General features: G+C 41.2%; 1 protein-coding gene across 1 annotated transcript in view; it reads right to left on the bottom strand.

The window, feature by feature from the left end:
* The window catches only part of LOC123019010 (regulating synaptic membrane exocytosis protein 1-like), an 85,485-nt gene extending 61,153 nt beyond the window's left edge, over positions 1-24,332 (bottom strand). Inside the window, exon 1 of the mRNA XM_044421447.1 lies at positions 24,166-24,332. Coding sequence (XP_044277382.1) covers positions 24,166-24,332 — 167 coding nt within the window. The remainder of the gene's footprint in view (positions 1-24,165) is intronic.
* Between the last annotated feature and the right edge of the window lie 204 nt (positions 24,333-24,536).

Genomic DNA, 24,536 nt, shown 5'->3' with positions numbered 1-24,536 from the left:
TCAACATTTCTCTGCAGTATTGGAAACCAGTATTTATCAAGCGATGTTAGTGTTCACACTGCAACTGGCACTTCTGCACTGCACAGTTCCCTTCAGCCAATTTGCTTTCAGTTCCAGGACTTCACCACAGGCATGAAGCTCTGCACCAATGTCATGATAATTAAACCTACCAGGGACAGCTTGGTGTGCTGTCCAAATCATATGTTTTTTCATCTAGCAAAGGAGTGTGTCTGTGACACTGGCCTTCAAAACACATCATCCACCAGACCTGAAACGTTCCATTGGTGGAAGGTGGGGTGGGATGGGGTGGGGTAGAGGGCAGAAACAAAAGACAATAGAAAGAATTCATCATTTAGAAACACTTTTTTTGGCCATTGAAACACATACTGTAAAATATACATACAGTTCCACTAAAGTACAAGTTTACTAATCTGTGTCATACTACAGAATTGAATTTTTTTACAGAATGAGGTAGAAATACAACAGTGAGTGAGGGACACCATTCCAAGTAAAAAGAAATTTAAAATGTAGAACAGGAACTAGATTTGAGACCAAACATGGCAGTGTTTCTATTATGTGGAGGAAAAAAGAAGGTAAAGCTGAATTTTTGAGAGATGATATACATAATATACATGACATACCTCTGGAGTCTTCCTCTGAGTGCCAACTCCAAGAGAAGAGTGCCAACTCCAAAGGTACTGGGGTTTTTATCATCTGTTTTAGCTGTTTTAAACATTTTTAAAAAGTTTAAAAATTCTGACATTTTAATTGTATTTATGTGTTGTGTAAACTACTCAGAGAACTTTGGCTGTGGGGCAGTATATAAATGTAATAAATATTACACATTATTAATTCCACTCTTCCACACTATTTAATCTAACGTAGAAATTCTGATGATCAGACTAAAGCCACATTCTCCTAATCCACATTTTCCCAATCCTTATAGGCTCAGAGAAAGGGTAATGTATCAGTCCTATAAATAAGGGCAATGAAGGCAAGGGAATAATTTGGTATAGATAGTCCCGGTGATACAAATCTATGCTTAGGAGGGAGGGCTGCCACAATAAAATGTTCTTACTTTCCATAAAGTACAGCTAATTGAGTCCTTTACTGTAAAGTCAAACTGGCAAGCAATAAATAGCAAACAATAGCAAAACCCTGACAGAAAACTCAAATTCTGAACCAAACCTCTTGACAAGAAATAATGTGCATTTTCCTCCATCAAATAATGCATTTTAACTGTTGCTTTAGTATTTAAGACCACAAGCATTTTGCCATTAAAAACTGCATTTAGAAATGGAGACCACTGACATGCATGGTGAGTGCTACAGTAACAAGCCAGTCTTCAGACATCATCTTGTTGTTATTAAAAACAGTAACAGAAGACTTGAAGTGGCAAATATATTCGTCAGTCTGAAGAGTCTTTTGGAGTCTCACAGGCAACTTAGGGGAAACACTGAAGTTCTGTGAATTACCATTAATGCACTAAGACTGGAGAGGGCCATCTGGGCATGCTTAAAATGCTCTTTTTGATTTTTACTTTGTATTTTCCTGTGTTCAGTTCTGAAACTGCAGGGCCAAGTCCTGATACCACCTAAGACCTGTTCTTGCTTCTTTCCGTTTTAGGAAACAGCCAAGTCATCCATTCTGCTTCTGATTATGTGACTCTAACTGCTTGCAGCTCAATCCCACAAAATGTTTAGGCAGCATTCTCCCATAGTTTTCAAAGACATTTCTTTCAAGAATCAATGTATTTTAGCATATAGGAATTGTATAAGAACTAAAATACAACACAGAAATTATTACTAGAAACTTTCTGAACATTTATATGTGAAAAAAATTACATACTTTCCAGGATCTTGAAACTATATATTAAATAACTATTTTCTAACTGCCCAGTTACAAAACTGTATTAATGTATGCATTGGAAATTAACAGGGCAAGCAAAACATTTTCCTATATTCACTTGGAAATCTGGTGCAAGTTATGAGTTTTCCACCTCCAGCCACAAATAAAGCAAGCTGAATTTATTTCAATGCCAGGATGAGGCGCACCCTGGGACTGAATGCAGCAGTACCTCCCTTTACTTGCACAGCAGGTGGGGAGTCCTCCTTGCCTAAAGCAGCTGGGGGCAGAGACAAAAGCCACCCTCCCAGAAGAATGTAAAAGAAACACATGCAGAGAAAGAATACCACACATGGGTGGCATTTTCACGCACTGGCACAACACAGAGAACAGGGTCCTTCTGAAATTTTTGTGATTGGCTCCAGTCTGTGGTGGTATCGAGGGGACATATTCAAACTGCTGAATGTATCCACAGACCCCAAATTGTTGAGCATCTTTGCCTTATAAGTATTGTGTACTTACTAGCCAAGTTCACCAGACAATGACAATAATAATGATATCATACTATTATTACATTACATTTATATCCCACCTTTTTTCCTCTTGCGAGGAACCCAAGGCAGTTTATGTAGTTCCATTTTATCCTCACAACAAGCACCCTGTGAGGCAGGTTAGGCTGAGAGAGAATAACCAAAATATCATGTTCCATTCCATAGGATCTTTGGTGTGCTAAGATACAAGTGAGCAACTATGGAAGATCTGGGGGCCATTTTTGCCCCCCTGTGGCACCCATACAAACAGGATGCCTGACAACCCCAAAACTGATTATGGGGGGGGGGGAGTCTTCTGGAACACTGTAGACTGCCCAAAACTCAACAAGCTAAATTTGACCCTTTTGGTGCACCAGAGTATTCCAAATTTAAATTAAATCAATTTAATTTGGCAATTTAAAAAAAATCAATGAGTATTATTGAAATTGAAATATCCTTGAAATATTTTACAATGAGAAATGAGCAGTAGTAGGGGGCAACAGGAGCCACATGTGTATGAAAGGGGTCGTGTATGAGGCAAGGCATAAATCTTTAAAACACCTAGGAGCAAATCCCATTTCACTCACCGGGAAATAGGCATACACAGGGTCAGGCTGTAAGAAAAATAGCAAGAACAGTTTTTGGTTTGGAAGTAACTATTCTATCGCCATGTCTGTGAGTTGAGATTAGTTTACTATTTGCCTTATTTGCATTAATCACAATTACACCAGATCACCAAACAACTACTGAATCTTTTAAGCAAAGGCCAAAGGAAAATACCATCTTGCTGTAACACTGTGGCACAGAGTAAGGTATAAGCTTAATCCACAGAAATCGATTGGCTTAATAAATAAAGTAAGCTGGGCTGAATTGTGTCCCAAACCTAGTTTCCCAGGTAATTGCCAGTTCTGCAAGAGAAAGCTCACCCCAATTTACATTCCAGCTTCAGTCAATGTTATATGGCAAACCAGGTCTTTTCAAGCCTCTTGAATTTCAGCTTCAGCCCAGATGAACTTTCCTTGGCAGTTTTAAAGTATCGTAAAAGTAGCTGAGATAATGTATGTAGATAGTTGTTAACATAATGTCTTTTTCGGTCTTGAATAACTACATTTTGTCTTCACACCTTACTCCCACATTCTAGGTTCTCACTATAAGAGATTGGCAGCAAAATTTGACACAAACATGTTTTTAAAATGAAATTCACACAACACACAAAACCAGCATATTTTATATGGGAAAAGAGCTACCTGGGTCAACACGCAGAACGCAAACCTGTGGGATTGCCATGATACTGATGGTCTCCACATCAAATTCCAAGTAACTTTTCTGCATTTTGGTCTTACAAAACACAGAGGAAATATTTTGACATAGGGTGCTATGTATTAATTTAAAAGCCTAGCCCTAAGTATATAATTAAGATCTCATATGAATACAGAACTTTCCTTTTTACTTACTCTCCCTGTTTTATAGGACAAATCCCAATTTGTTATGCTACTTTTAAAGATTAATTTACACTAGCTCAGATAGAATATGGCTGATGTTGGAATGGCACTGAATTAAGTGCTGCCAGTTTCTGATGCTCCTGTACACCTTGACAACAGGAGTAACAGGGATCTTGAATAAGAAACACACACACAATTTTCCATAATGCATCCAAGCCAGACTGAAGGATGGATGGCAGTTACCAAAACAAAGGAAGCAATGTAATTGTTAACAATATTTGCTTATTTATCTGGCCAGGGCGACTTCTTTTATATTTTATATTTTTATTTATTTTATATTGTTAATTTTAAATTGTTATTTTTGTATTTTATTGTATTTTATTGTGTTTGTAAGCCGCCCCAAGGCTTCGGCAAGGGGCGGCATAGAAATGTTCTGATGATGATGATGATGATGATGATGATGATGATGATGTAACACATTCATAGTTCTGATAAAGCAGAAGTGATATGCTGGGCATCCTATGCAAAAAGTAAGCTTCATCAAATCCACTGGAGCTTACCTCCAAGTAAGCGTGTATATTTTATTATTCATTTATTTATTGCACCCTTAATTAGGAGATGCCCATGCCTCTGCTATACTAACACACATGCACTGTAAGCATTTGGGCACGGGCAGGGCAATTTTTGCATGGCTGAATTATACACAGCACCTATCATTCTACTGGGGTTCAAAAATGAAGGAAAAAGAGAGATCAAAGAGAAGAACAAGCAGTAACTGGGGAATTGCATATTTTGGTTTTTGTTTAAGTGCATATTCCTAGGTAATGAGATCAGAAAAACAAGTCTGTAACTGTGCCATACTTCTTAATGGTTAAAACAACAGCAAAAACAAAAGAAAGATGCCACCTGAATTTTATGCCAATGCAGAGAAAAATATGCTGGAATATCAGAATGCTAATCTCTATTCTAAATGTTTGGAGATTAGTTATGTAGCACAAATAAAGTTACTTACAATTATCATTGCCAGAAAAGTTAATTAAACATCTTGTTTTTCAGCCCCCAGTATGCAAAGCTCACAGTGTATTTTTCACACAAAGAAAACCAATTTGGCACCAAATCTTTCCATATTTACTCAGGCATATAAGGCCTGATTGCAACAAGTTACATCTGCAAGAAGTTCACAATGATATTTCTGGGTGAATAATGCTGACTATTTTTCACAAAATAACTTTGATGTGTATGCAATCATTTGAGAAACTGTTTTGTCCTTCCAGGAGATGAATAACATACCAAGCCTACACAACTTGATCTACTGACTAATTGTACATACAGTTGTTCCTAAGTTCAGGTGGGAGAATACCAGCACCCACACAGCTGGTTCTCCCACACTGGCACTGGGATACAGCTAATCCAGAGCCAAAGCAGTCACTGGGGCTGCCACTCTGAAGCTTGTGTTTCTGCTTGACTCACATGTTCAGTCCAAGGTGCTCGTGAACTCTAACTCGGCAAAGAACACAGGTTTGCTACTGGACACTTCCTAAATGCATCCTGAGCATTGCTGGTTGCTAGAATGCTCCTTATAGGAAGAGCAAGAGATCCCAAATATGAAGAACACCACAGAACAGGCCATGCTGGAAGACCAGAAGGAGCCCGGGCCCTTCAGGAATTGAGGAGATTGCAAGGCCCATCCTTGCGAGGAGGAGGAGGACGACGACGACTCTGAGACAGGCCAAGTGCTCCCCACATTGTACTTTGCCTGTGTACTAAAAAAGAAAAATGACACTCAAGGTGGCCTGAGCATCATAATCTCAAGAGGCAGGCCAGAGAAACCCCTGTAAGGCAGGACCATTTAAAAGGGAGGGCTCCTGTGAGCAAGGCCCTCCTCATAAAAAGGACCTTTGCCCAACATCCTGTACTTGATTGCAAGTTATCCTTGGGTGAGGTTTTGGAAGTTTCAGCTATGTAAGCTATGTATGGTTGTTCACAATGCTTTGTGAAGACTTTCTGCATCATTGACCATTGGACCCTTGGTAGGCTCTTCCCTTTGGACTGCAGCTCTATCGGGCTGCTTACCTGTCCTGTGATTTTGGCCATGCCTCAGATCCTACCCTTAGAACAATCCTTCTGGACCAGTAATACTGAAAAAAGCACAAGCCTTGCCTGTTTATTGACTTGTTCTAGGCTTTTCCCCTTAATGTGCCTTCTTACTGAGTCTGACCTAACCATTGCAGGACTGTCCAGCACTGAAGCCACACTCTTACAACTGTACACCTATTGTTTCCTAACAAAGTAAATAGATCTAAGATGGGGGCCTCAACCTTTTGATGCTGGCAGGCCAAATAATCAAATGTTAGGAGAGTACTGTCAGGGTTCTTGCAAAACAACTGCCGTTGTGGATGGGGGCATTCATCAGACACTTGGTTCCCAGAAGGCAATCCCATGAAGCTGAAAGAAATAGAACTTGCCAATCAACAAAGCAGAGACGGAAATCTGAGATCCAAAATATGACAGCACTCTTTTGAACCTGCAATTTTCCTTTCCAATACACAAGGCAAACTGATAAGGGTCAGAAAGCAGTAACTTGGCCAAGAAACTGAAAGCAGATGTTCTAAGCCCCAAATCTCAAATCACTTACTTATACCTAACAAAAAAAGCACAATCCCCCCCACGCCCCCCCCCAGGAGCAAAACTGTGAAATAAGCAAATAGACCTGCCCAGTCACTGAGGTCATTGGAGGATATTCTCCTGGTGGCCCCAGAAAGAGCCATGACCTGACTGGAGTCAACCAAGAGGAGAGCCCTCAGTGTGGCCACTTCATTCTTGAGAATTTCCCACTTCTGGAGGTCAGGCAGGTACCAACACTGTGCTGTTTTCAGCAGCTGCTAAGGACATCCTGGTTCCAGAAAGCCTTTCTTGCTGGCCAAGAAATAGTCATGTTATCCTGTACTGCTTTTATTATTTTATCTGTTTTAGCTTTTTACTGTCCAGCATTTCAGAATCTATCTAGATATGGAATTGTAAACAAATACTGCAAATACATAAATAAACCCACCAACACATGCTCACACACGCACCCTCTACCTGCGCAGCATGCTTCCACCCTAGCCCTCCAGGGCACTCTCATTTAATTGCATTTATTTAATTTCTATACCACCCAATAGCTGTAGTTCTCTGTGAGGTTCACAAAAATCACTACCAAAATATACACTATAATGAAAGTATAATATAAAACCATTAACATATGGAATGTTAATACAATGCAAAACAGCTACAGACATTGGCAATAAGGTGCTGGGGACTGATACAACCACTGACGTTAATGGCCTTATCATAGCCTGTCAGGTGCCTGGGAGTAGAGGAAAGTCTTAACCAGATGCCAGAAAGATGACAATGTTGGTGCCAGGCAAGCCTTTCTAGCCCAGATTACTTTTCTTCTTTTTCAGTGTCAGGGCATACTCCAAAATGAAGTCCTGGGCTTCAGCTTCATGCCATTTTTATTTTCTAAGCATGTCTCTGAAGCATACATAGGGGCCAGAGGCATTCCTGGGAATGAAGAGCTGTCAGCATGCCTGCCATCCAGGGTTCGTTGCGGGCATTTCTGATGTTACTTTAAAATAACATCAGGAGGGGCAAGTTTGGAAACCACCAAAAGATGTGCACATGCATACCATGTTGGGGAGCAAATCTATCCATCTGTCTAGGCAAGCTTTGGATGTCATTTTAGCAAAACAGACTTACATCCATGTTGGTGCAGAGATTAGAGAGTTGGAGGCCTGCGTTCAAAATCCCCATCCAGCTCTGAGGATCAATGGGTAACCTTGGCCATTCACTCTCTCTCAGTTTAACCAACCTCAAAAGGTAGATTGGGGGGCAGAGAAGCATATATGCTGTCCTAAGCTCCTTCAATGAAAGACAGGGTACAAATGAAATTATTACAGTTCTAGAATTGCACTGACTGGGGCTGAAACCTTAAGAACATTTGCTTGGGAAGAGATTCCACAGAAATCAACGGGATTCCATACCCAATAAATGTATCTTTAGGTAGCGCATGTTAGGTAACACAGCAATGAAATGAGGGAGGATGACAGCACATGCCTCGACAACTTCAGCTGAATGCACTGCCACTGTGGCAGCACATTTGCAGAAATGCACCAGCCAAGCAGCCATGCTAGGGCAGTGGAAATTGTTGAAAATCCTTCTGTAAACAGGCTGTCCTCTAATGCGGCTTTGAATTATTTTTAGTTATTACAATGTGTTCCCAGGGTTTTAAATAAAACATGAAAAAATCTGGTTGACATTATGACGGTTTAACAATACATAATCAGGCTGCAAGATTCAAGGGAAGATAAAGGAGCTAAAGTTCAGGGGCATTTAGACACCAAGTCTGCTTAGTATATTTTATTAAAAAATACCCCTTCATTCTCAATAAAATATCCCTTTGGTCTTGAGTAGTTCTGTAGTCCAAAAACTCATCTCAGTAATGGCATTAATGACATAACTACTAACTGGAAGCTTCCGACCAATTCGAAGATTACCAAAGCAATACCACTGGATCCTATGAGACCCTAAAAAGACCAGACTGGGTGAGGAGGGTGCTTGCTTATGCCAGCATGAATACTACTTGCATGATCCTCACTGACTTGCATTCAGACACAGTGCACTGTTCCCATTAGTACATTTCAGCTTCCAGTCTCCCTCTTTCCCTTTTTCTTGAGACTAGGAAAACCCTTGTGCCTAGAATCTTTATCAGGGAGGTGCATGTAACCTCCTTAATACACTGGTTATAGTATCAGCTCTGACATGCCAAGCCTGGATCTCACACACCACAAAGTTCAACAAACCACAATTACCATTCTCAAGTAGCATTTCCTACTCAGCACCCATAAAAGAAAGCACAGCATTCGTTGGGGCCATAATATACTGACTTTCAGAGCCCCTGATAGCTGGGGCTGCTGGTAGGGCCAGAGATGTTCACTATATGATGGCTGTAATTGCATATGCTGTTCACATATGAATTGGACTTTATCTGAATTCTGCCACAATGAAGTAATGTGTCCTAGGCACCATTTTACTTCATTGTGCCTAGGACACATTGAGCCACTATTGTCATATATATGGTGCAGCTTCAAAGTCCAACTAGAATAGGGGCGTTGATTCTGTGAATTTATTTTTTTTATATACTCAAATATAAATCCATATACCCAAATAGAAATATTTCAGGATAATGTTATAGGTTTGAAACTAATGTCTTCATGGGATGATAATTCACTTTAGAATTGTAATGTACATCCCACAAACCCCAATTTTCGATTATCCCTTCAACTTTACGAGAGAGGAAAACAGGTTCCTTCTTTTTAAAGAAGAAAAAACAAACTATTCCTCAGAATTCAGAAAGTCCTCTTGGAATACCTCAACAAAACAAACCCTCCCTTAATTCAAGCCTGTACCAAGTATCCAATTGCAAATTAGTACCTTTCACTTGTAGGAAAAACAAATTCCACTCCTGAAATTTCAATACTTGCTACATTTATATCCCACCATTCCCACAAATGTGGCACACATGATTCTCATTCCAATCTTGATCTCACAACTAACCTGTGAAATAGGATAAGCTGAGAGTAGATGACTGATCCAGAGTCACCTACGGAACTTCTTGGTGAAGTGAGGACTAGAACCAAACTGTCCCAAGTCCCATTCCAGTGCCCCGACTGCTACACCATACTGACCCTCCTTGCTTACCATTCTAGACCATCCTTCTCCAATCTGATGCTCTCCAGTCATGTTGGACTGCAATTCCCATAAATGCTAGTGGTGCCCCACCTATTTAAATATCCTCCCTAGTACACCTAGTGCCAGCTTTGCAGTTTTTTAGGTAACATGCATAAAAACATTCTGGTTCAGTTCAACAATGTACGCAATGACCCTAGAGGTGTTGGGCCCCTCTTCACTGGAGATCTTCAAACAGATGCTAAGCAGCCATCTGCTGAGGAAACTCTCACTTTTATGGTTTGTATTCAGCAGGGGCTAGAACTGGATGACATACATAGTGCTTCCAGTTCTATGATTCTTGAGTTCTGCAGTTCTGCTTTTTTGAACCAAACTGATCCAGAAGTAATTGAAAGAAAGAACAGAGCTCAAATGATAAAATGAATTAAACCAATCCCCAATAAGCAAATACTGACACACATACACAGCAGGAGAGTGAAGGAAGGGGATCAGTTCATACTCAAAAAAGCCCAAATGCTCTTTGAAAAAGTACAGCCTTAGCCAGCACAAGAAAGCCAGCAGGAACCAGGCATAAATAATATCCCCAGGAGGGAGCTACAGAACCTCAGTGCCAGAGTCAAGAAAGTTCTGTTACTGGTTACCCCATAAGTTGGTGACTTGTGCATTGCCAAAAAAGGAGAACAGCATCACAAAAGAAGTCACTAAGGGAGATACTGATCTGCATAAAATTAATTTGTATAGATTAAAATGTAGGTTTAATTACTATACATATATAGAAATATAATGCATCTCATCATAATGGGGTGTAGGAGAATCTGCTGCTCAGCTCCTAAGTGTAGATGATCAAGTTCAACACCTCTTATTATTAGTTGTTATCTTTAAACAGGACTTGGACTGCATAGCCCTTCAAACAGAGAACACTTTTGAATAGGGGACTATTGTCCTCTGTCAAATACCTTCCCCACCAGCACAGCAAGAGACCAAGCACAGGTTCATTTGTGAGAAAGTGGTCCCTGATTTTCACACATACCATGTCAGTACCACACTATACTGTTCTGGGGGAGCATTACATGCTTCTTTTTTAACGGTCAAGCTTCTATGCAGTCTATACGTTAAAGAGTATGTGTGAAGCCACTCTTAGAAAAGCTCTGTGGAGAACTAATTTCAAGACATTGCATTTCAACTGCATTTCCCCCACTCCTTGACATTAACAGGCAAAACATATAGAAAGGAAGAACCAAGCCTCGTGATGGTTAAGGAGGGAGCAGGGAACAGAGGCATGGGTAGAGGAGTCTAGCATTGAATAAAGGTCAATAAAACATTGAAATTATTCAAATCAAGGACTGGTTGTTGCACTCTACTAATTATAAGGCATATTTTAAAGAGCACATCTTACCCTACTCTACCCTCATCAAGTCCTACATTTCCCTACATAAGCAAGCATGGAAGATGCCACAATCCACAAGTGCCAAGCCAAGCCCAATCCTTTGAAGAAAGTGAACAGAGGCAAAGACAAGCCAGACCCTTGTAAACTGTCGAAAACTGTCAAACCGTGATGAGCCACTTCACACATCATGGCAGGGAAACATGTGAGTTTCCCCATGCAGGGATCTACAGCCCATGACAAATTCCCTATGGCATAAACTCACATGACATGCATATTTTAATGTTAGTGCTCTGGAACACAGTTGCGTATGTTAAAGAGTAACCATAAGAATACACAATTAAAAGAAAGGAAAAACAATAACACCATCATACACAGTCCATGAATTGCCTGGACTGCAGTACAGTGTCTTAAAATTCTCTCTATTTATGTATTTTGCACCATCAAATGAGCAAGGATTTTAAATTATATAAACGGCAAGAATGTGTGGCACCTAAGGATATTTCACTACTACAATACCGACCTTTTCTCAGATAAATGAAATATGAATTGGTAAACATTAAATCATGGAATGTTGCTGGTCAAACGATACTTCCTTCTCCCTAAGTACTGTTTGCTTAATAAAAGGACTGTGTTCAGGTTTAAAAACTGAATTGCTACAACCCCTCAGTTGCCAGTGTGTCAGGAACACAAACAGGGCAGCCAGGTTTTACATTATTAGCAGCATATCGCAGATGCACCTGCAGCCCAGAAAAATAGACAGTAATTACCCCAGTAGTTGCTCACCACTTAAAAAGGACAGAAAACTTAACACTCTTTCCATGTAAGTGTGAAAGCTAAAGCAAGCATTTTCACTGATGCTTAAATTATAGAAAGATAAGGTTACTGGTTTAAGATTAAGTAACAAAATACAGCCTATAAACAACACCAAGTAGCCTCAAAACTACGCCAGGTTAATTTGGATACCAAGAATATTTTATCTGCATTTATGCAAGACCAGGAGAAATAGAGCATAAGAATTTAAAGTAGCATTGCCTTTCTGAAAATGGTAGCAGTTCAGCTTCGCATGTTCCTGCTTCGGGGGTAAATGGGCAACCAGGATGAAAAGGACACGGGTCACCTATGAGCTCAATGCAGATCTTCCCCACATGTGGTAGCAAGGGAAGTGAAGTGACCTGAAGCATAGAAGAGAGGATGTGGTAACCAGGGTAGGCCCATGTCCTTTTGCTGCCTGAGGCAAAGTACAAATAGAAGCTGACTAGACTAACAGCTGAATCTTATCTAGCATTAGCAGCAAGGGCAGCAACCACAAGCACCTGAAGGCAACACACAAGTTCAGAGGGTGTGGTAGAGTCAGAAGAATGGCTAGAGGGCTGCCACACTGCACCCCAGCATCTGCAACCTGGGGCAGCTGCCTCACACTACCTACCTACAGGCCCAGCCCTTTATGCCAGCGAACAGCCATTTTGCTGCACTGAAAGGGCACTCTTAAAGCAGCATTTTTGAGCGGATGCCCCCACAACGGCTTACCAGGAATGCTTGAGCTAGAAGCATTAGCTGCTTCTTGTTTTATGAGACATCTCTCATTCAGAAAGATTACTTTCAACTACAATGGCAAATAGCCCCTTGGATATTTCTTATTTTGCAATGTTTTCACTCTATTGAAGTCACTGGAATATTAATAAGGCAGAGCTCTCTATAATCCTCTCTTATAGATGGTTTGATCTGGCAAGGCCAACCATAAGTGCCTCATTTCTGAGACAAGACCAACCGATGCATGTATAAACGTACCATATAAACTTGAACTTCTAAAAGTAGTATTCAAACCAGCCCTTTCAGAGGCTCCTATCAAGTGTGGCATCTTGCTGCAAATAATGGATAATGAAAACTGTTGCAGGTATTACATTTGGCTATTTCTGCAATCAGTTAAGTTTATATAAATCAAGTACATATAGATCAAGTATAGTAATATACCTGCTATTTGTGTTGGTACTTTGCGACATTGTGCAAACATGCTTCTAAATATTCCCCATTCTAAGCACTTTGCTCTGCAGTAACAGGTCTTAGGGTAAGGCCATTTGGCTGCATAAATTCTACACAAAGGCTTTGAAAATGCCTTGGTTTTGAAAAGCAAAATGACAGAAAAGAACACGTAGCAAATATTCAACAACCTTTTTCATTTGAAACCATAAAAACATTTTCCACAAAGTTTATGACAATCTTAAAATTCACAAACAGACAATTATTTTAAAGCAACTTGTTTCTACTGTTTCTCTATATCCCATGTCCAGAGGGTTAATTGCATGATGCATACAAATGCATATAAGGCATCCATGATTTGTTTTACATGAAAAGATGCCTTGGAAGGCTGTAATTTTGAGGAAAGGAATGGTTGGCAACTTGGTGCTGCTTAATCCTTCCCACTGATGGCAGTTTTGCTACTCAAAAGCAGTTCAGTCTACCCAAACTGCTTTGGAGTAACAGATTTTGATTAGAAAAATAGAAAACTGGAAAGCATTTAAAACATTCACAGTCCTGACCACCACAAGCCCTCTTCTGCTCAAAATGGCAATGTTCCGCAGCTGCTTTGCTCATTCGAAAAAGAAACACTGGGAGCTCCTTGCATGTTATAAACAAAACGTTTATTTGACTGTATCCCACCTTTCTACTAGAAAAGACACTCAAGCCAGCTTAGACTCACTAATAAAATTTTATTAAAAACAATAATAAAGTAAATGCATTAAGCACAATTAAAACAACTGAAAACACCATAATGGAATAAAAATGAAAACTTGTAACAGGTAGAAACCCCATCTTCCAACCCAATACACTTACACTTACACACCGAGGCCCAGTTGAATACAGCAGCCTTTGCTTGCCAGGAGGAGGAAAGCAGAGAGCATGCAAACTTAGCCTCCCTTGGCAGGGAATTCCACAGCCAGGGAATGACTGAGAAAAGGTCCTCTCTTTCACATCCCCACCAAACATACCCGGGAAAGCAGCATCCCACAATAAAGGCTTCTCCAGAAGCTCTTAAGGACCAAGGAAACTCATATGGGAGCAGCTGTTCTTTCAGATAGTCTGGTACCCATGCAAAGGGTTATAGCTCATAACTTGCATTTTGAATTCTGCTGATGCAAACTGGTAAACAGCGAAGCTGTTCTCATAAGGGAGTCACTTGTTCCCTGCAGGCAATGGTCTGGCCATAGCATTGGGGACCAGCTGAAGTTTCTGGACAGATTTTGCCTACAGCCCCATGGAGAGTGAGTTACTGTAGTCTGATCAGGACACAGCTAAAGTATGTGTGAGTGTAGCCTGGTTAGCTGTCCCCAGCTGCCTGCTCACCCGCTCAAGGAGTTTAGAATTATGTGAAGCTGCCCTTGGCTCAAATAAATAATGGTGCCACCAGCTGGTTACTTGCAGGCTTTCATTCGTAAGCTGGTTAGGATAAATATACTGAAGGAGAGAATTCCATTTTCTTTAGTATTCTTATATTGATGAGAATTTAAGTACCCTACTCGAACCAAGTCATGCATCAAAGCAAAGCACTCCCAACCATGTGCTTACATTGACTTCAGTGGGACTCCTCTGCACATCTGGCTGGTTATTAATCCCTAGTTCCTTCCTTTGGCAAGAAAGCACACAGCCAAGCTTACCACCAGGCATGCTTGAGATTACACATTCAGGACTCATGTGGAATTCAACGTGCCGGCTTTCAAGGTTCATCTAAGCACCACGTGATTGCAACTCAGAGTGCTCCTAGGTTCACTGTGTGCCCCACATCAATGACACATACATTCATTCAGGCACATGGACCTTCAGGTGTCTTGCTTTCTTAGGTAAGGGTCTGACTTAATTCCTCACAAGCTTGCTAAAGTTTGCCATACTGTTGCTGGTGCCATAAACAAAATTCATATTTTTCCACCATTTCAGTGCAGATCAGGAAACCGAACTAAAAGTTTGCCTCAGAGTTACTAGCCCATTTGGTTTGTTATTTTCCTTCCCTCCATGCATAGCATTGGTCAGACCATAAACTGCTGTTAGTGGAGGATCTGTCCCTTTACTATGTTCTTCTGTGCAGAGCCCTGGGTAGTTTGGGATTGCACCTATTTCACCATTCACAGGCACTTTTTGTTAAAACTGTCCTAGTCCTTTTAACTAAAATCCACTGCATTCCACTTTGAAGTACATATTCTTGCACTCAAGACCCTTCATTGTAAAAAGCCTCTGTACTTCAGGGTAAACCTGCCCCTCCTGACTGCTGTAAGCAAAGTTCAGGTCTTCCCCCAGTGGATGGTTAGTGGTAGAACACATGCTTGGTGTGCAGAAGATCCTATGTTTACTCTATGACCATCTGCCACTGAAAGGGCTCAGGGAGTGTGGATGTAAAAGGCATCTGTCTGAGATCCGAGATATCCATACTCAGTCAAAGTAGAAAGTACTAAACTAGATGGTCGGATTCTTTTCGCTGGGTTTATCTGCTGAAAAGGTAATCTGCTTTTCTGTTTCAGTTTTATAAATTCAAAATGGCTTATCACTTCAGCATCGTTCTCATACATTTTCATCCTGCCAGAAACCACCTGAAAATACAACCCTCCCAGTGGTCTTTTGGCCAGAGTTGACCAAGAATGGCCACTCTAGATATAACATTCCATTGAATAATATTTTATTCAGAAGCCAGTGCCAATGCTGGAAATAATATCAATGATCCAGTAGCCATTGGATGAGGATTGTACATTGTCCATATCTGACAACCCCTAATAATCTGGAATTCCACTAGGCCTTCAGAGTACTCTACAACATTACTGTTGTGACTGGAATATCCTGTGACTGGAGAGACTGCAGATGATGGGACTGTCTCCTGCTTTTCTCCCCACTATAGCTCCTCATGCCCCACTAAAACCTGCTCTGCAGCCACCCACCCGAGCAGATGTTTAGTGTACATGCGAGTTGCAGCTGAGAGGAGGAATTGTTCTTCCTCATTCTGCTGGTGGAAACAGTTCCATCAGTGAAAAGATGCCTTTGGAGTTCAACCAAAATATTTATGATTAAGTAGTTAAAGGCCTTAGGCTATATCACTACAGTCGGTCCTCCACATTTGTGGGCGTTAGGGGTGCAGGACTCCTGCAAAAGTGGAAAAATTATCTCCCCCCCCCCCCGCATACATCGAGTATTTTCCAGTCTACACGCATTGTCTGCAATTTTCTACACTGGGCCATAAAAACCTCTTTATTGATGGCAAACCTGTGAATAATCAAATCTGCAAAAGCTAAGGTTTGACTGTATTTAAAAAAATATTCAAGCAGTATTAATAATGAAGTCAAAAGATTTAAAAACCCATTCAAATACAATAATCCTACCAAAAGCAGGCAGAGTTTATTCATTCCATAGTTTTCCAATTAATTTTAACTGTGTACATCAGGGCCACCCCTACCATTAAGCAGAGTGAGGCAGATACTTCAAGTGGCAGATGTTAGGATACAGCAGCAAGGTGTTGGAGGAAAAAGTTTATATGCCACCATCCCTGCCCTGCACTCCCTAAACTAGTCTGATGGAACAGGGAGGATGTGGTTGCTTCAGGTAGCAGATTCAAGACTTCCAGCAGCAAAATGTCTTGGGCTGTCCCTGGCTTACATCCCTGCCTTTGTTGTGTAAAAGTTTTCACTCATTCCATCTTTTGAATTCCCACCACCACAACAACCACCCCAGCTACTTTGGATTTAGTAGCCACATGGCATTCCCTTTTTGGTACTAATAGGATCACAAGTTTCTACCATGGTTATTACCAGAAAACTGCTGTAGACCTGCATTATACACTATGAGTGCAGCTTGCGTCTCAGGTTTGTTATAACCTGTCCATTTCATTTGCAAATTATGAACATATTTCATGAAATGAAATCACTAGATAAAGTGGGGAGACCTGACAAATGTGGCATGTTCTAAGAACAGTCTTTAACAGTGGATTTTCCATCCCATTGGTTGCTAACAGGGTGACAGTTGATTACAGCTTGTAAAAAGTCTCATGTTTTGTGGCTAATTAGAATGAAACCGAGAGCATATGAAATGTTTCACTGTAAAACTTCTAGCCCTCAGTGAAAAACTGCAACAACTTGCATTTGAAGTTATGCAGTGAAAGTGGCTGGTGGTGGGTGATTCAGGCTGGACCAAAGGGTCTTCAGGCAACACATAATTAAGCTAGGAAATTCACCATGTGGAATGCTATGATGGCCACTAACAGAAAGGGCCTTTTGAAAATTCAGTACATTAGAAAACCATGAATGAAACCTGTAAACCCAGAAACAGTACACTCATGACTAGAAGATGCCGGGGGAAATAGCCGAGGCTAGCTACCAGCATGAGACCTTGCTTGGGAGGGGCATTCCCCAGGTACCCTGCTGTTCATATTCAACCACAGAGTATAGAACAAGCCTAACGTTTAGTATGATCCACCATGGTAATTCTGATACTTTTATATGTGTGATATGTTAACATGGGTGTACCGTATGCCGGAGCCTAGAAACCAATGACCTATTGTGTATGTTCATTTCAGTAGAAATGTATGTCTTGAACTTGTTTATGTCACATTCATGTACTTCATCAATTTTATGTTACTGCCAATGAGTATGCCCAAGTTAAAACCAAGGTTCTGCGGCTGCTTCTCCAGTACTCTTCAGCAATACTGCAGAATACTCTGTTTATGCTAGAAAATACACTACTTAACATTCCCCCTCTCAGCATCCTCTCAATCACATGTTATATATCTATAAATATATTAGCCATTTTAGATATACTGAAATACAAAATGCTGTATAAATTATTGATTTTTATAGAGAGCAAGAAAGAGAGAGGATGAATTAGTAACTTGTATAGAGCAACCTTAATCAGTCTACACAAAAATCATCCATTAGAGTTAATTATCAACACAAAGATTAGTATAAAATAAAATACTGTTATCTATTGTGTAAAAGTACTGGCAGACGACATTTACTGAAGTAGACTGAAAAGTTAAGCATTGTATGTTTTATTCTCTTGAGTTTGTATTCCTTTGTGCAATGTCCACAAACAAAATATTGATGATGGTGGTGATGATGGTGCAAATATGCAAGTGGAACAATGTGAAGGTAAACCCACTGGCCTTGTGGGCTGGAATTGTAGACCAGATAAAGACCAAAACTAGAGAAACCCCTTTGTCTTCTGTAGCATGGTATTGGGTCTAGTTTTCATAATTCTGCTCCCAATCTATCTATCTGTCAATAGATAGACATGTGTTCGCTAATGATTTCAGAAGATGGAGAGGTCCCTTTAAAAGATAAAGAGCAACCATTTTGCCCTCGTACCTTGTAAGTGGAAGAACTGCACAGTCTGTAGCCACTAAGCATTAATGTCACAAGTTATAAAAGTGCCTCAGAGTCATCATCCCCAAATGCAATGGATGGGGTTTTCCAGAGCACTTAGCAGTGACCTAACCATGCTCCCAGTTCAGCCGCTGGTAAGAACTCAAACTTGCTTCAGTTAGGGGGAAAAAACCTAAAGGCAGCTTTGAGCACCAATGAAAATGGCAGCATTTATAGATTTCCCTGCTATAGGCTACATACTTTTAACAGCATAGGCTAAATATACTCACTTCCTTTGAATAACTTGCAGTCATTTTGTGAGGTCAGGTATCTCAATAACGAACTTCAGCACCTTAGTTGCATTAGAGAAGTTACACTGCGTTTACATTCTTGTTTAAAAAAACACAGTTGGCACCTAAGGAAAATAAAACATTGGCTGGTCCATGTTTTGATGCTTTAACACAAGAAGTAGTATAAAGGAAACAGAAAAGTATTAGGCCAGGGCTTCTTGCTTTGCTACAGCACTTGTTCTTCTGAATACCTTCTTTCTGGCCGTTAGCTTAGGGATCAGAGCTAGAAGCTCCTTTAAGGAGTGAGCAGGTTTAAAGGTGGCCTCGAAATCCTGCTTACTGGTCAGGAAATCTTGCCTCCCCAGAATCCTGGATGCCTGGGATTGTTACCAGGTTAAACAACAAGGAAGCAAAGATAGAAACTCCAGCTAGCCAGCCAGTCAGCTCAGAAACAACCATAGAATATGCTCTGACATGAGAAGGTTGGTGTGGAGGGTGGGACAGTCAAAAGTCAAAATAAAATAAAAACTCCCAAACACTCTTTCTTCAATCTTTTTGCAGCTAGGTTTTTTTTCCATAAATGGAGAAAATATCTTAACAGGATGCACATATGTTTGATTTTTTTAAAGTGTTCAGAGATCTCTGAATGAAATATGGATGAACTGGATGGGCAATTTACAATGTTCTTTGACTTTGTTAACTGCCCAGAGGGCCTTTTAGCCATTGGGCAGTATAAAAAAAGAAATAAATAAATTAAAAATGCATTTTCATCCTCAAATGGATTAACAGAATCAATTCCAATCTTTCCACAGCTTTGTCTCATTTAAAATAAATATTTTTGGCAGTTGTATGCACTGTTCTAACTCTGGACAAACTGCTACTGCCTAGAGTATAAGCCCAAAAAAATCTCACAGCAGTGCACATGCACTTGAATCGCTGGCCCAAAGAACCAGCCAACAGAAAATAAAATGGACATTTATACCATTAAGGTAAAATAATAGTCCCTTAACTAAACATTACAATCTGCCTAAGTGTCAGTAGAAAATGCCACCATGTGCACATGGCACATGAACAAATTCTCTTTTCCCTCCAAAGTGACTCAAACAATTTTAACTATTATTTTGAAAAGGATGGGTCAACAGTAGAGAGATGTCTGCTGGAGAAGGTTGCTAGATTATGTTTAATACAGAAATAACAAGGCCTTGTGGCACTTAAAAGACTAATGCATTTATTCTGGAATAAGCTGTTTTGGACACTGTCCACTTCATCAGTTGCATCTGATGAAGCAGACAATATCTACAGAAGCATATGTCAGAATGAATGTATGGACTGAACACCATTGCAAAGGCTGTGGAAACTAAGTCAGGATAAACAAGATGAATAACACTGCTAATTTAGTAGCTGTCCAAGCAAGAGTGGTATAAAGAGCAAATACAGGAAGAAAGTAACATTTTTGATCCAACTTTCTAAAAGCATGAGCAACAGAAGCAGCTGAAAGCTGCTCTTACGAACTACAAGAAGTGGCAACTGGCAGATGCAAGAATACCTGGATACTTCTAAGGCTTTAGAAACTGGTTTATAGCAAATGAAATCCCACTGAGTACAAAGAGACTTACTCCAAGGGAACTGGGTACTGCTTTGCAGCCTCCACAAACAACACTTTGTCTTTAGTATGGGCTTGTATTTTGTTCTAACAATGCTTGCTTTTTGAGCAGCACTGACACCAACACGATGGGGTGGGGGGGGGAGGGTATTTTACCAACCCAGAGGAATAGTGCCTCTCAGTGAAGCCTTCTCCCTACTATGGTTAAATATCCCCATGTTACTACTACCTATAATATAATACAATGTAGTGCATATCTGTAGTGGGCCTTGCCCTGAACAGCAGGGGACACACAGGGTGCTTCCAGGGAAGGCATTTCTCATGCCCTTGCCCTTCCTCATTCACAGCATTTTACCAGAGTTGTCTTCCTTTTGTTGCTCTTCTTGTTATTATTTTTTTTAAACTTTTCGCTGTCACCTTTATGGAACCAATTGAGGCAGTTTACCAACATTCAGAAAAAATAACAAAACCAATTTTAAAAGCCAAATTTAGAAGATGTGTCTTGTCGAACCCCGAGGCAGCAGGAGCCTGTTGCCACTCCAAAGGAATGTATTTCAGAGTTTGGGAGCACTGCAGGTGAAAGCCCTTTTCCGCATGCTCCACAAACAGAACTCCACAAGTGGGTATGTCTTTGACAGGGCCTTTTCTACTGATCTTAGTAACTGAGCAGGTTCATACTGAACAGCTAAGGGGCAGCCTAGATCAGTATGAACCTGCTCAGTTACTGGCAATTCTTTAAAGGTGGCAATTCTTTAAAGCCCTGAGCAATGTGTCTCTTTCCAGCACAGTTCCCCTCTCCTCCCACCACCATCTTTTTTCTTACAGCAGAAGAAGTCTGATAAGAAAAGAAAGATGGAAGAGCTGAATAGTGTGTCTGCTGGTAGTACTTCAAGCCCACCATTTAGAAGCTTCCCCAGGAATCAAGCAGAAAATCTTTTCCTGACATCCAAGGACAGGTACAGAAACAAGATTAAAAACAGGCTAGCAACCCTATATAGCTATTATACTAAATTATTCTAAAAGACCTCATTATACTTTATGACAGGCATGATTAAAGCTACCTCATTCCTCCTGAACAAATTGTATTCTGCACTTAGCATGTGCAAGCTTTCTATGAACAGGAACTTAGTTACAAGCTTGTGATGCCTGAAGGAAAATGTCCATCTGAAAACACAGCTCCTCTTACTTACCATAACAGTGTTTTTCTTATTATCCAGATGCCTTTGCATGAAACAAGCTGCTTTGTGAGCCTAAACATAAGAAGTTCTTTTTGGAATCACAAACCTTTTGAGTACCTGTTAAAGCAATATAAACTAATCTAGCTTTCATGCACAATCCTCAAAGAGACATTTTCTGCTATGTGCCAATCTTAACGTTCAAAAGGTGCCACAAATTCTTTCAGCGACAGCACTGAAGTTTCTGCTACAACTTTCTGGGTAATGCTTTATATACTGAAGGCTGATATGGCATAGGATCCATAGCACTGGTGGCCAGGCCTCTTTTCTTTCTTTTTAATAGGTCACAGGTTAAGTCCCAAGTACTGTGAGAGTGCTACTCTGGTATGTGAGAAGCCATCCATGCCTTAGTGTGGTGTTGTCTTTAGTCTATTGAAACAGAAAACAGCAAAGCAAGAGAGCAAGGGGGAGAGAGGGCAGTGCAATTATGTCTCTATGACCACCTAGAGTCCTGCAGATGATGTTGACCTACAATGGTCATTATCCCTGACCATTGGGGGCTGATCCATCCAACACATCTGGGAAGCCTAGGCTGTGGAAGTCTGCAGACAGGCTCACACATCATTTGGCTTTGAGACTGATGTGCCACAAAAACCTGCTGGCTTTGCTTTTCTCAGTGTGTGTGCCACAGGTTGCCTACCCACCCCTCACACAAGGGTGCAGAGTAATGTTTCAATGGCCTTGGGCAAGACATTATGTCTCAACTTAATCTACAGGCCAAGGCAGTTCTGAAGCTAAGAAGAAAAATCGCAATACGAACAAATGCAGAATGCAAGTCCATGTTAAGGCTGCAAATCTAAGCATTCTAAAAGGAAGAAAGCAATGTTTAAGTCTAAGCTGTGAGTGCATGGTGCTGTGCCATAGCAGCAGCAGCTGCATGCAATTAGGAATGATTTCTAGAAAGTTTAAATAGTTATACAAGAAGTATGCAGGGATTTCAAGGCTGGGGAAGAGAGACTAGATGAAGTGCATCTTCCCTTATATTTATTTAAAAATACTTTATCTGTTCAGTTTGTGTACTTGCTATCCCACTTCCTGTGTTGTCCCCCAAACTGCAAAGGAAACTTCAACCACACCCCAAAGGTTGTGAACAGAAGGCATTCCATTCTCACAACACCATAACCTTTAAACAGTCCCGAAGCAGAGCAGTAAAACAAGCCATTTCCTTCCCATTTACTGGGCCTGGGTGTACATTTGCACAACTAACAGTGGCACCTGCCACCACTACTACAGACATGCAATTCCAAACACAGAGAAAAGAAAGAAGAGGCAACATCACAGTAAGAGAAAAGCACGACCCCAGCACAATTTCTGGCAATAGATACAGCACAGAACTTGAGAGCCCGCAGAGATTCCATATTTCCATCTATTATAGATGACACAGCTAGCAGGAGGGAGAGGAAAGGAACAGACAAACACTACAACTTCTGCCTTAAAAGTCATCATTTGGATTCACCTAAAAGGAAAAAGGCTCACAATATGTTTACACACCTTTTGTGAAAGCCACCAGATAAAACAAATGGATAACAGCATTCACAGGCAGGAATGTGCTGAATGCCTACAGGAGGCTTGCATAGTAGAAATATATTGCATGGGTTATATTCTGCTACCTAGTCTGCCATTTCCTTCCAAAATTAAATAGGCCTGGAGTATGGTGAGATGAGGAAAAAACCTGATCCCCATTCACAGGCCCAAACACAATCGGTTTATACCCAGGAATCCTTTCAGTGATAACATTAAGATGTGAATACGCTTATTTGCAGAAAATATGGTCGTATAAGGCATTAGATGAAAGAGGAGTTGGGGCATGGGGAAGAGATGGATGGTTTTAAATAAAAACTGGAAAGCTCCCAAATATGGCATCTACCAACACTGATTTCTCTCCACCCATCCTTGTGCAGCTAGAGACAGAGGGATTAGTCTACCATCTGATCAGTTCCACCAACAGGTATGAACAACCGTTTCTGTGAAATGAGACGTTCAGTTTATTGCATACATTATATTTTGCATAATAAAATACCTCGTGGTAACTTGAATACAGACATGATCTCTTCTTTCACATTCGGTATATACCTCTCAGCTAACACATTCCCACGCACAAACACACTCACACAATTGGAGAGAGGGTAAAAGGGCAGGAGGGGAGAGAAAGACCCACCCCAAATACAGAATTCCTGCAGGTGGTTGATGTAACATCGAGCACACCACGAAGTCCCACCGTGGCTCAGCTGGGCTTTGTTCAGACCAGGTGGGGGCAGCATGGCCTTTTAAAGACTCCAACTAGGGAAACCCCACCCCATCAGACCCTCCCAAAATAGGCTGGGTTTTGTTTTATTTTGTTAAAAAAATGTCCAAAGGAATTCCTCCCGAGATTTCACGAGGAAGACACATTCAGAAGCACAGAAACACATGATCCGGTTCTCCGTGCAAGACCTCGGTGGTTTCCCTTGCTCTCTTGGCAAGTGGTTTAGGAGTTTTTCTCCCCACACCCTGCAATAATTTGGGGCAAGGGTAGTACAGTTCAGGGGAGATTATATACAGCAGAAGTTCTCTCAAGAGGAAGGGGAGGTTTCTGAAGGGATCGGGTCATTCGGAGCCTGCACAGGACCCTGAGTGTGACCAAAAGCCACCTCGCCAGCCTCCCCGCCTCCGCCCCTGCACCATTCATAAAAGTCTGCCTCTGCTCCAGTGCATCTTCTTCCTCCCCCTGACAGGACCACAATCCCCACCCTCCATCGAGTGAATGAATGAGTGAGCGACTGGCCTGTGGCTTACTTGAGCATGGCCTCTTCTTTCTCTTCCTCTTCCTTCTGCCGGTCCATCACAGCCATAATAATGTTCCTCTCCTCTTCTGTCAGGTGGCTCAGGTCAGGCAGCTCCTGCATGGGGGGAGGCACGGTGGGTGGGCGAGGGCCGCGGGGCCCCACCGAAGAAGAAGACATTTTGGGGGGAGGTATCCCTGCCTCTTTTTCTCCCACTTCAGCACCTTTGTACCTTTTGGCAACGCAACCCAATCACGCCTCGCCGCCGCCTCCACCACCACCGCTTCTTCCTCCTTCTCCTCCTCCTCCTCCTCCTCCCTTTACACGGTAGTCCTCTGCTCATCGGCAGCAGCCAGCAGCTCTCTGGAAGCAGCAGGAGAGGAG

Source organism: Varanus komodoensis, unplaced genomic scaffold (assembly GCF_004798865.1).
Source record: "Varanus komodoensis strain SLA01 unplaced genomic scaffold, ASM479886v1 scaffold12, whole genome shotgun sequence".
In the NCBI taxonomy this organism is placed as follows: Eukaryota; Metazoa; Chordata; class Lepidosauria; order Squamata; family Varanidae; genus Varanus; species Varanus komodoensis.
The sequence above is the reverse complement of the archived record's forward strand: the minus strand, read 5'-3'. Positions and strand labels throughout refer to the sequence as shown.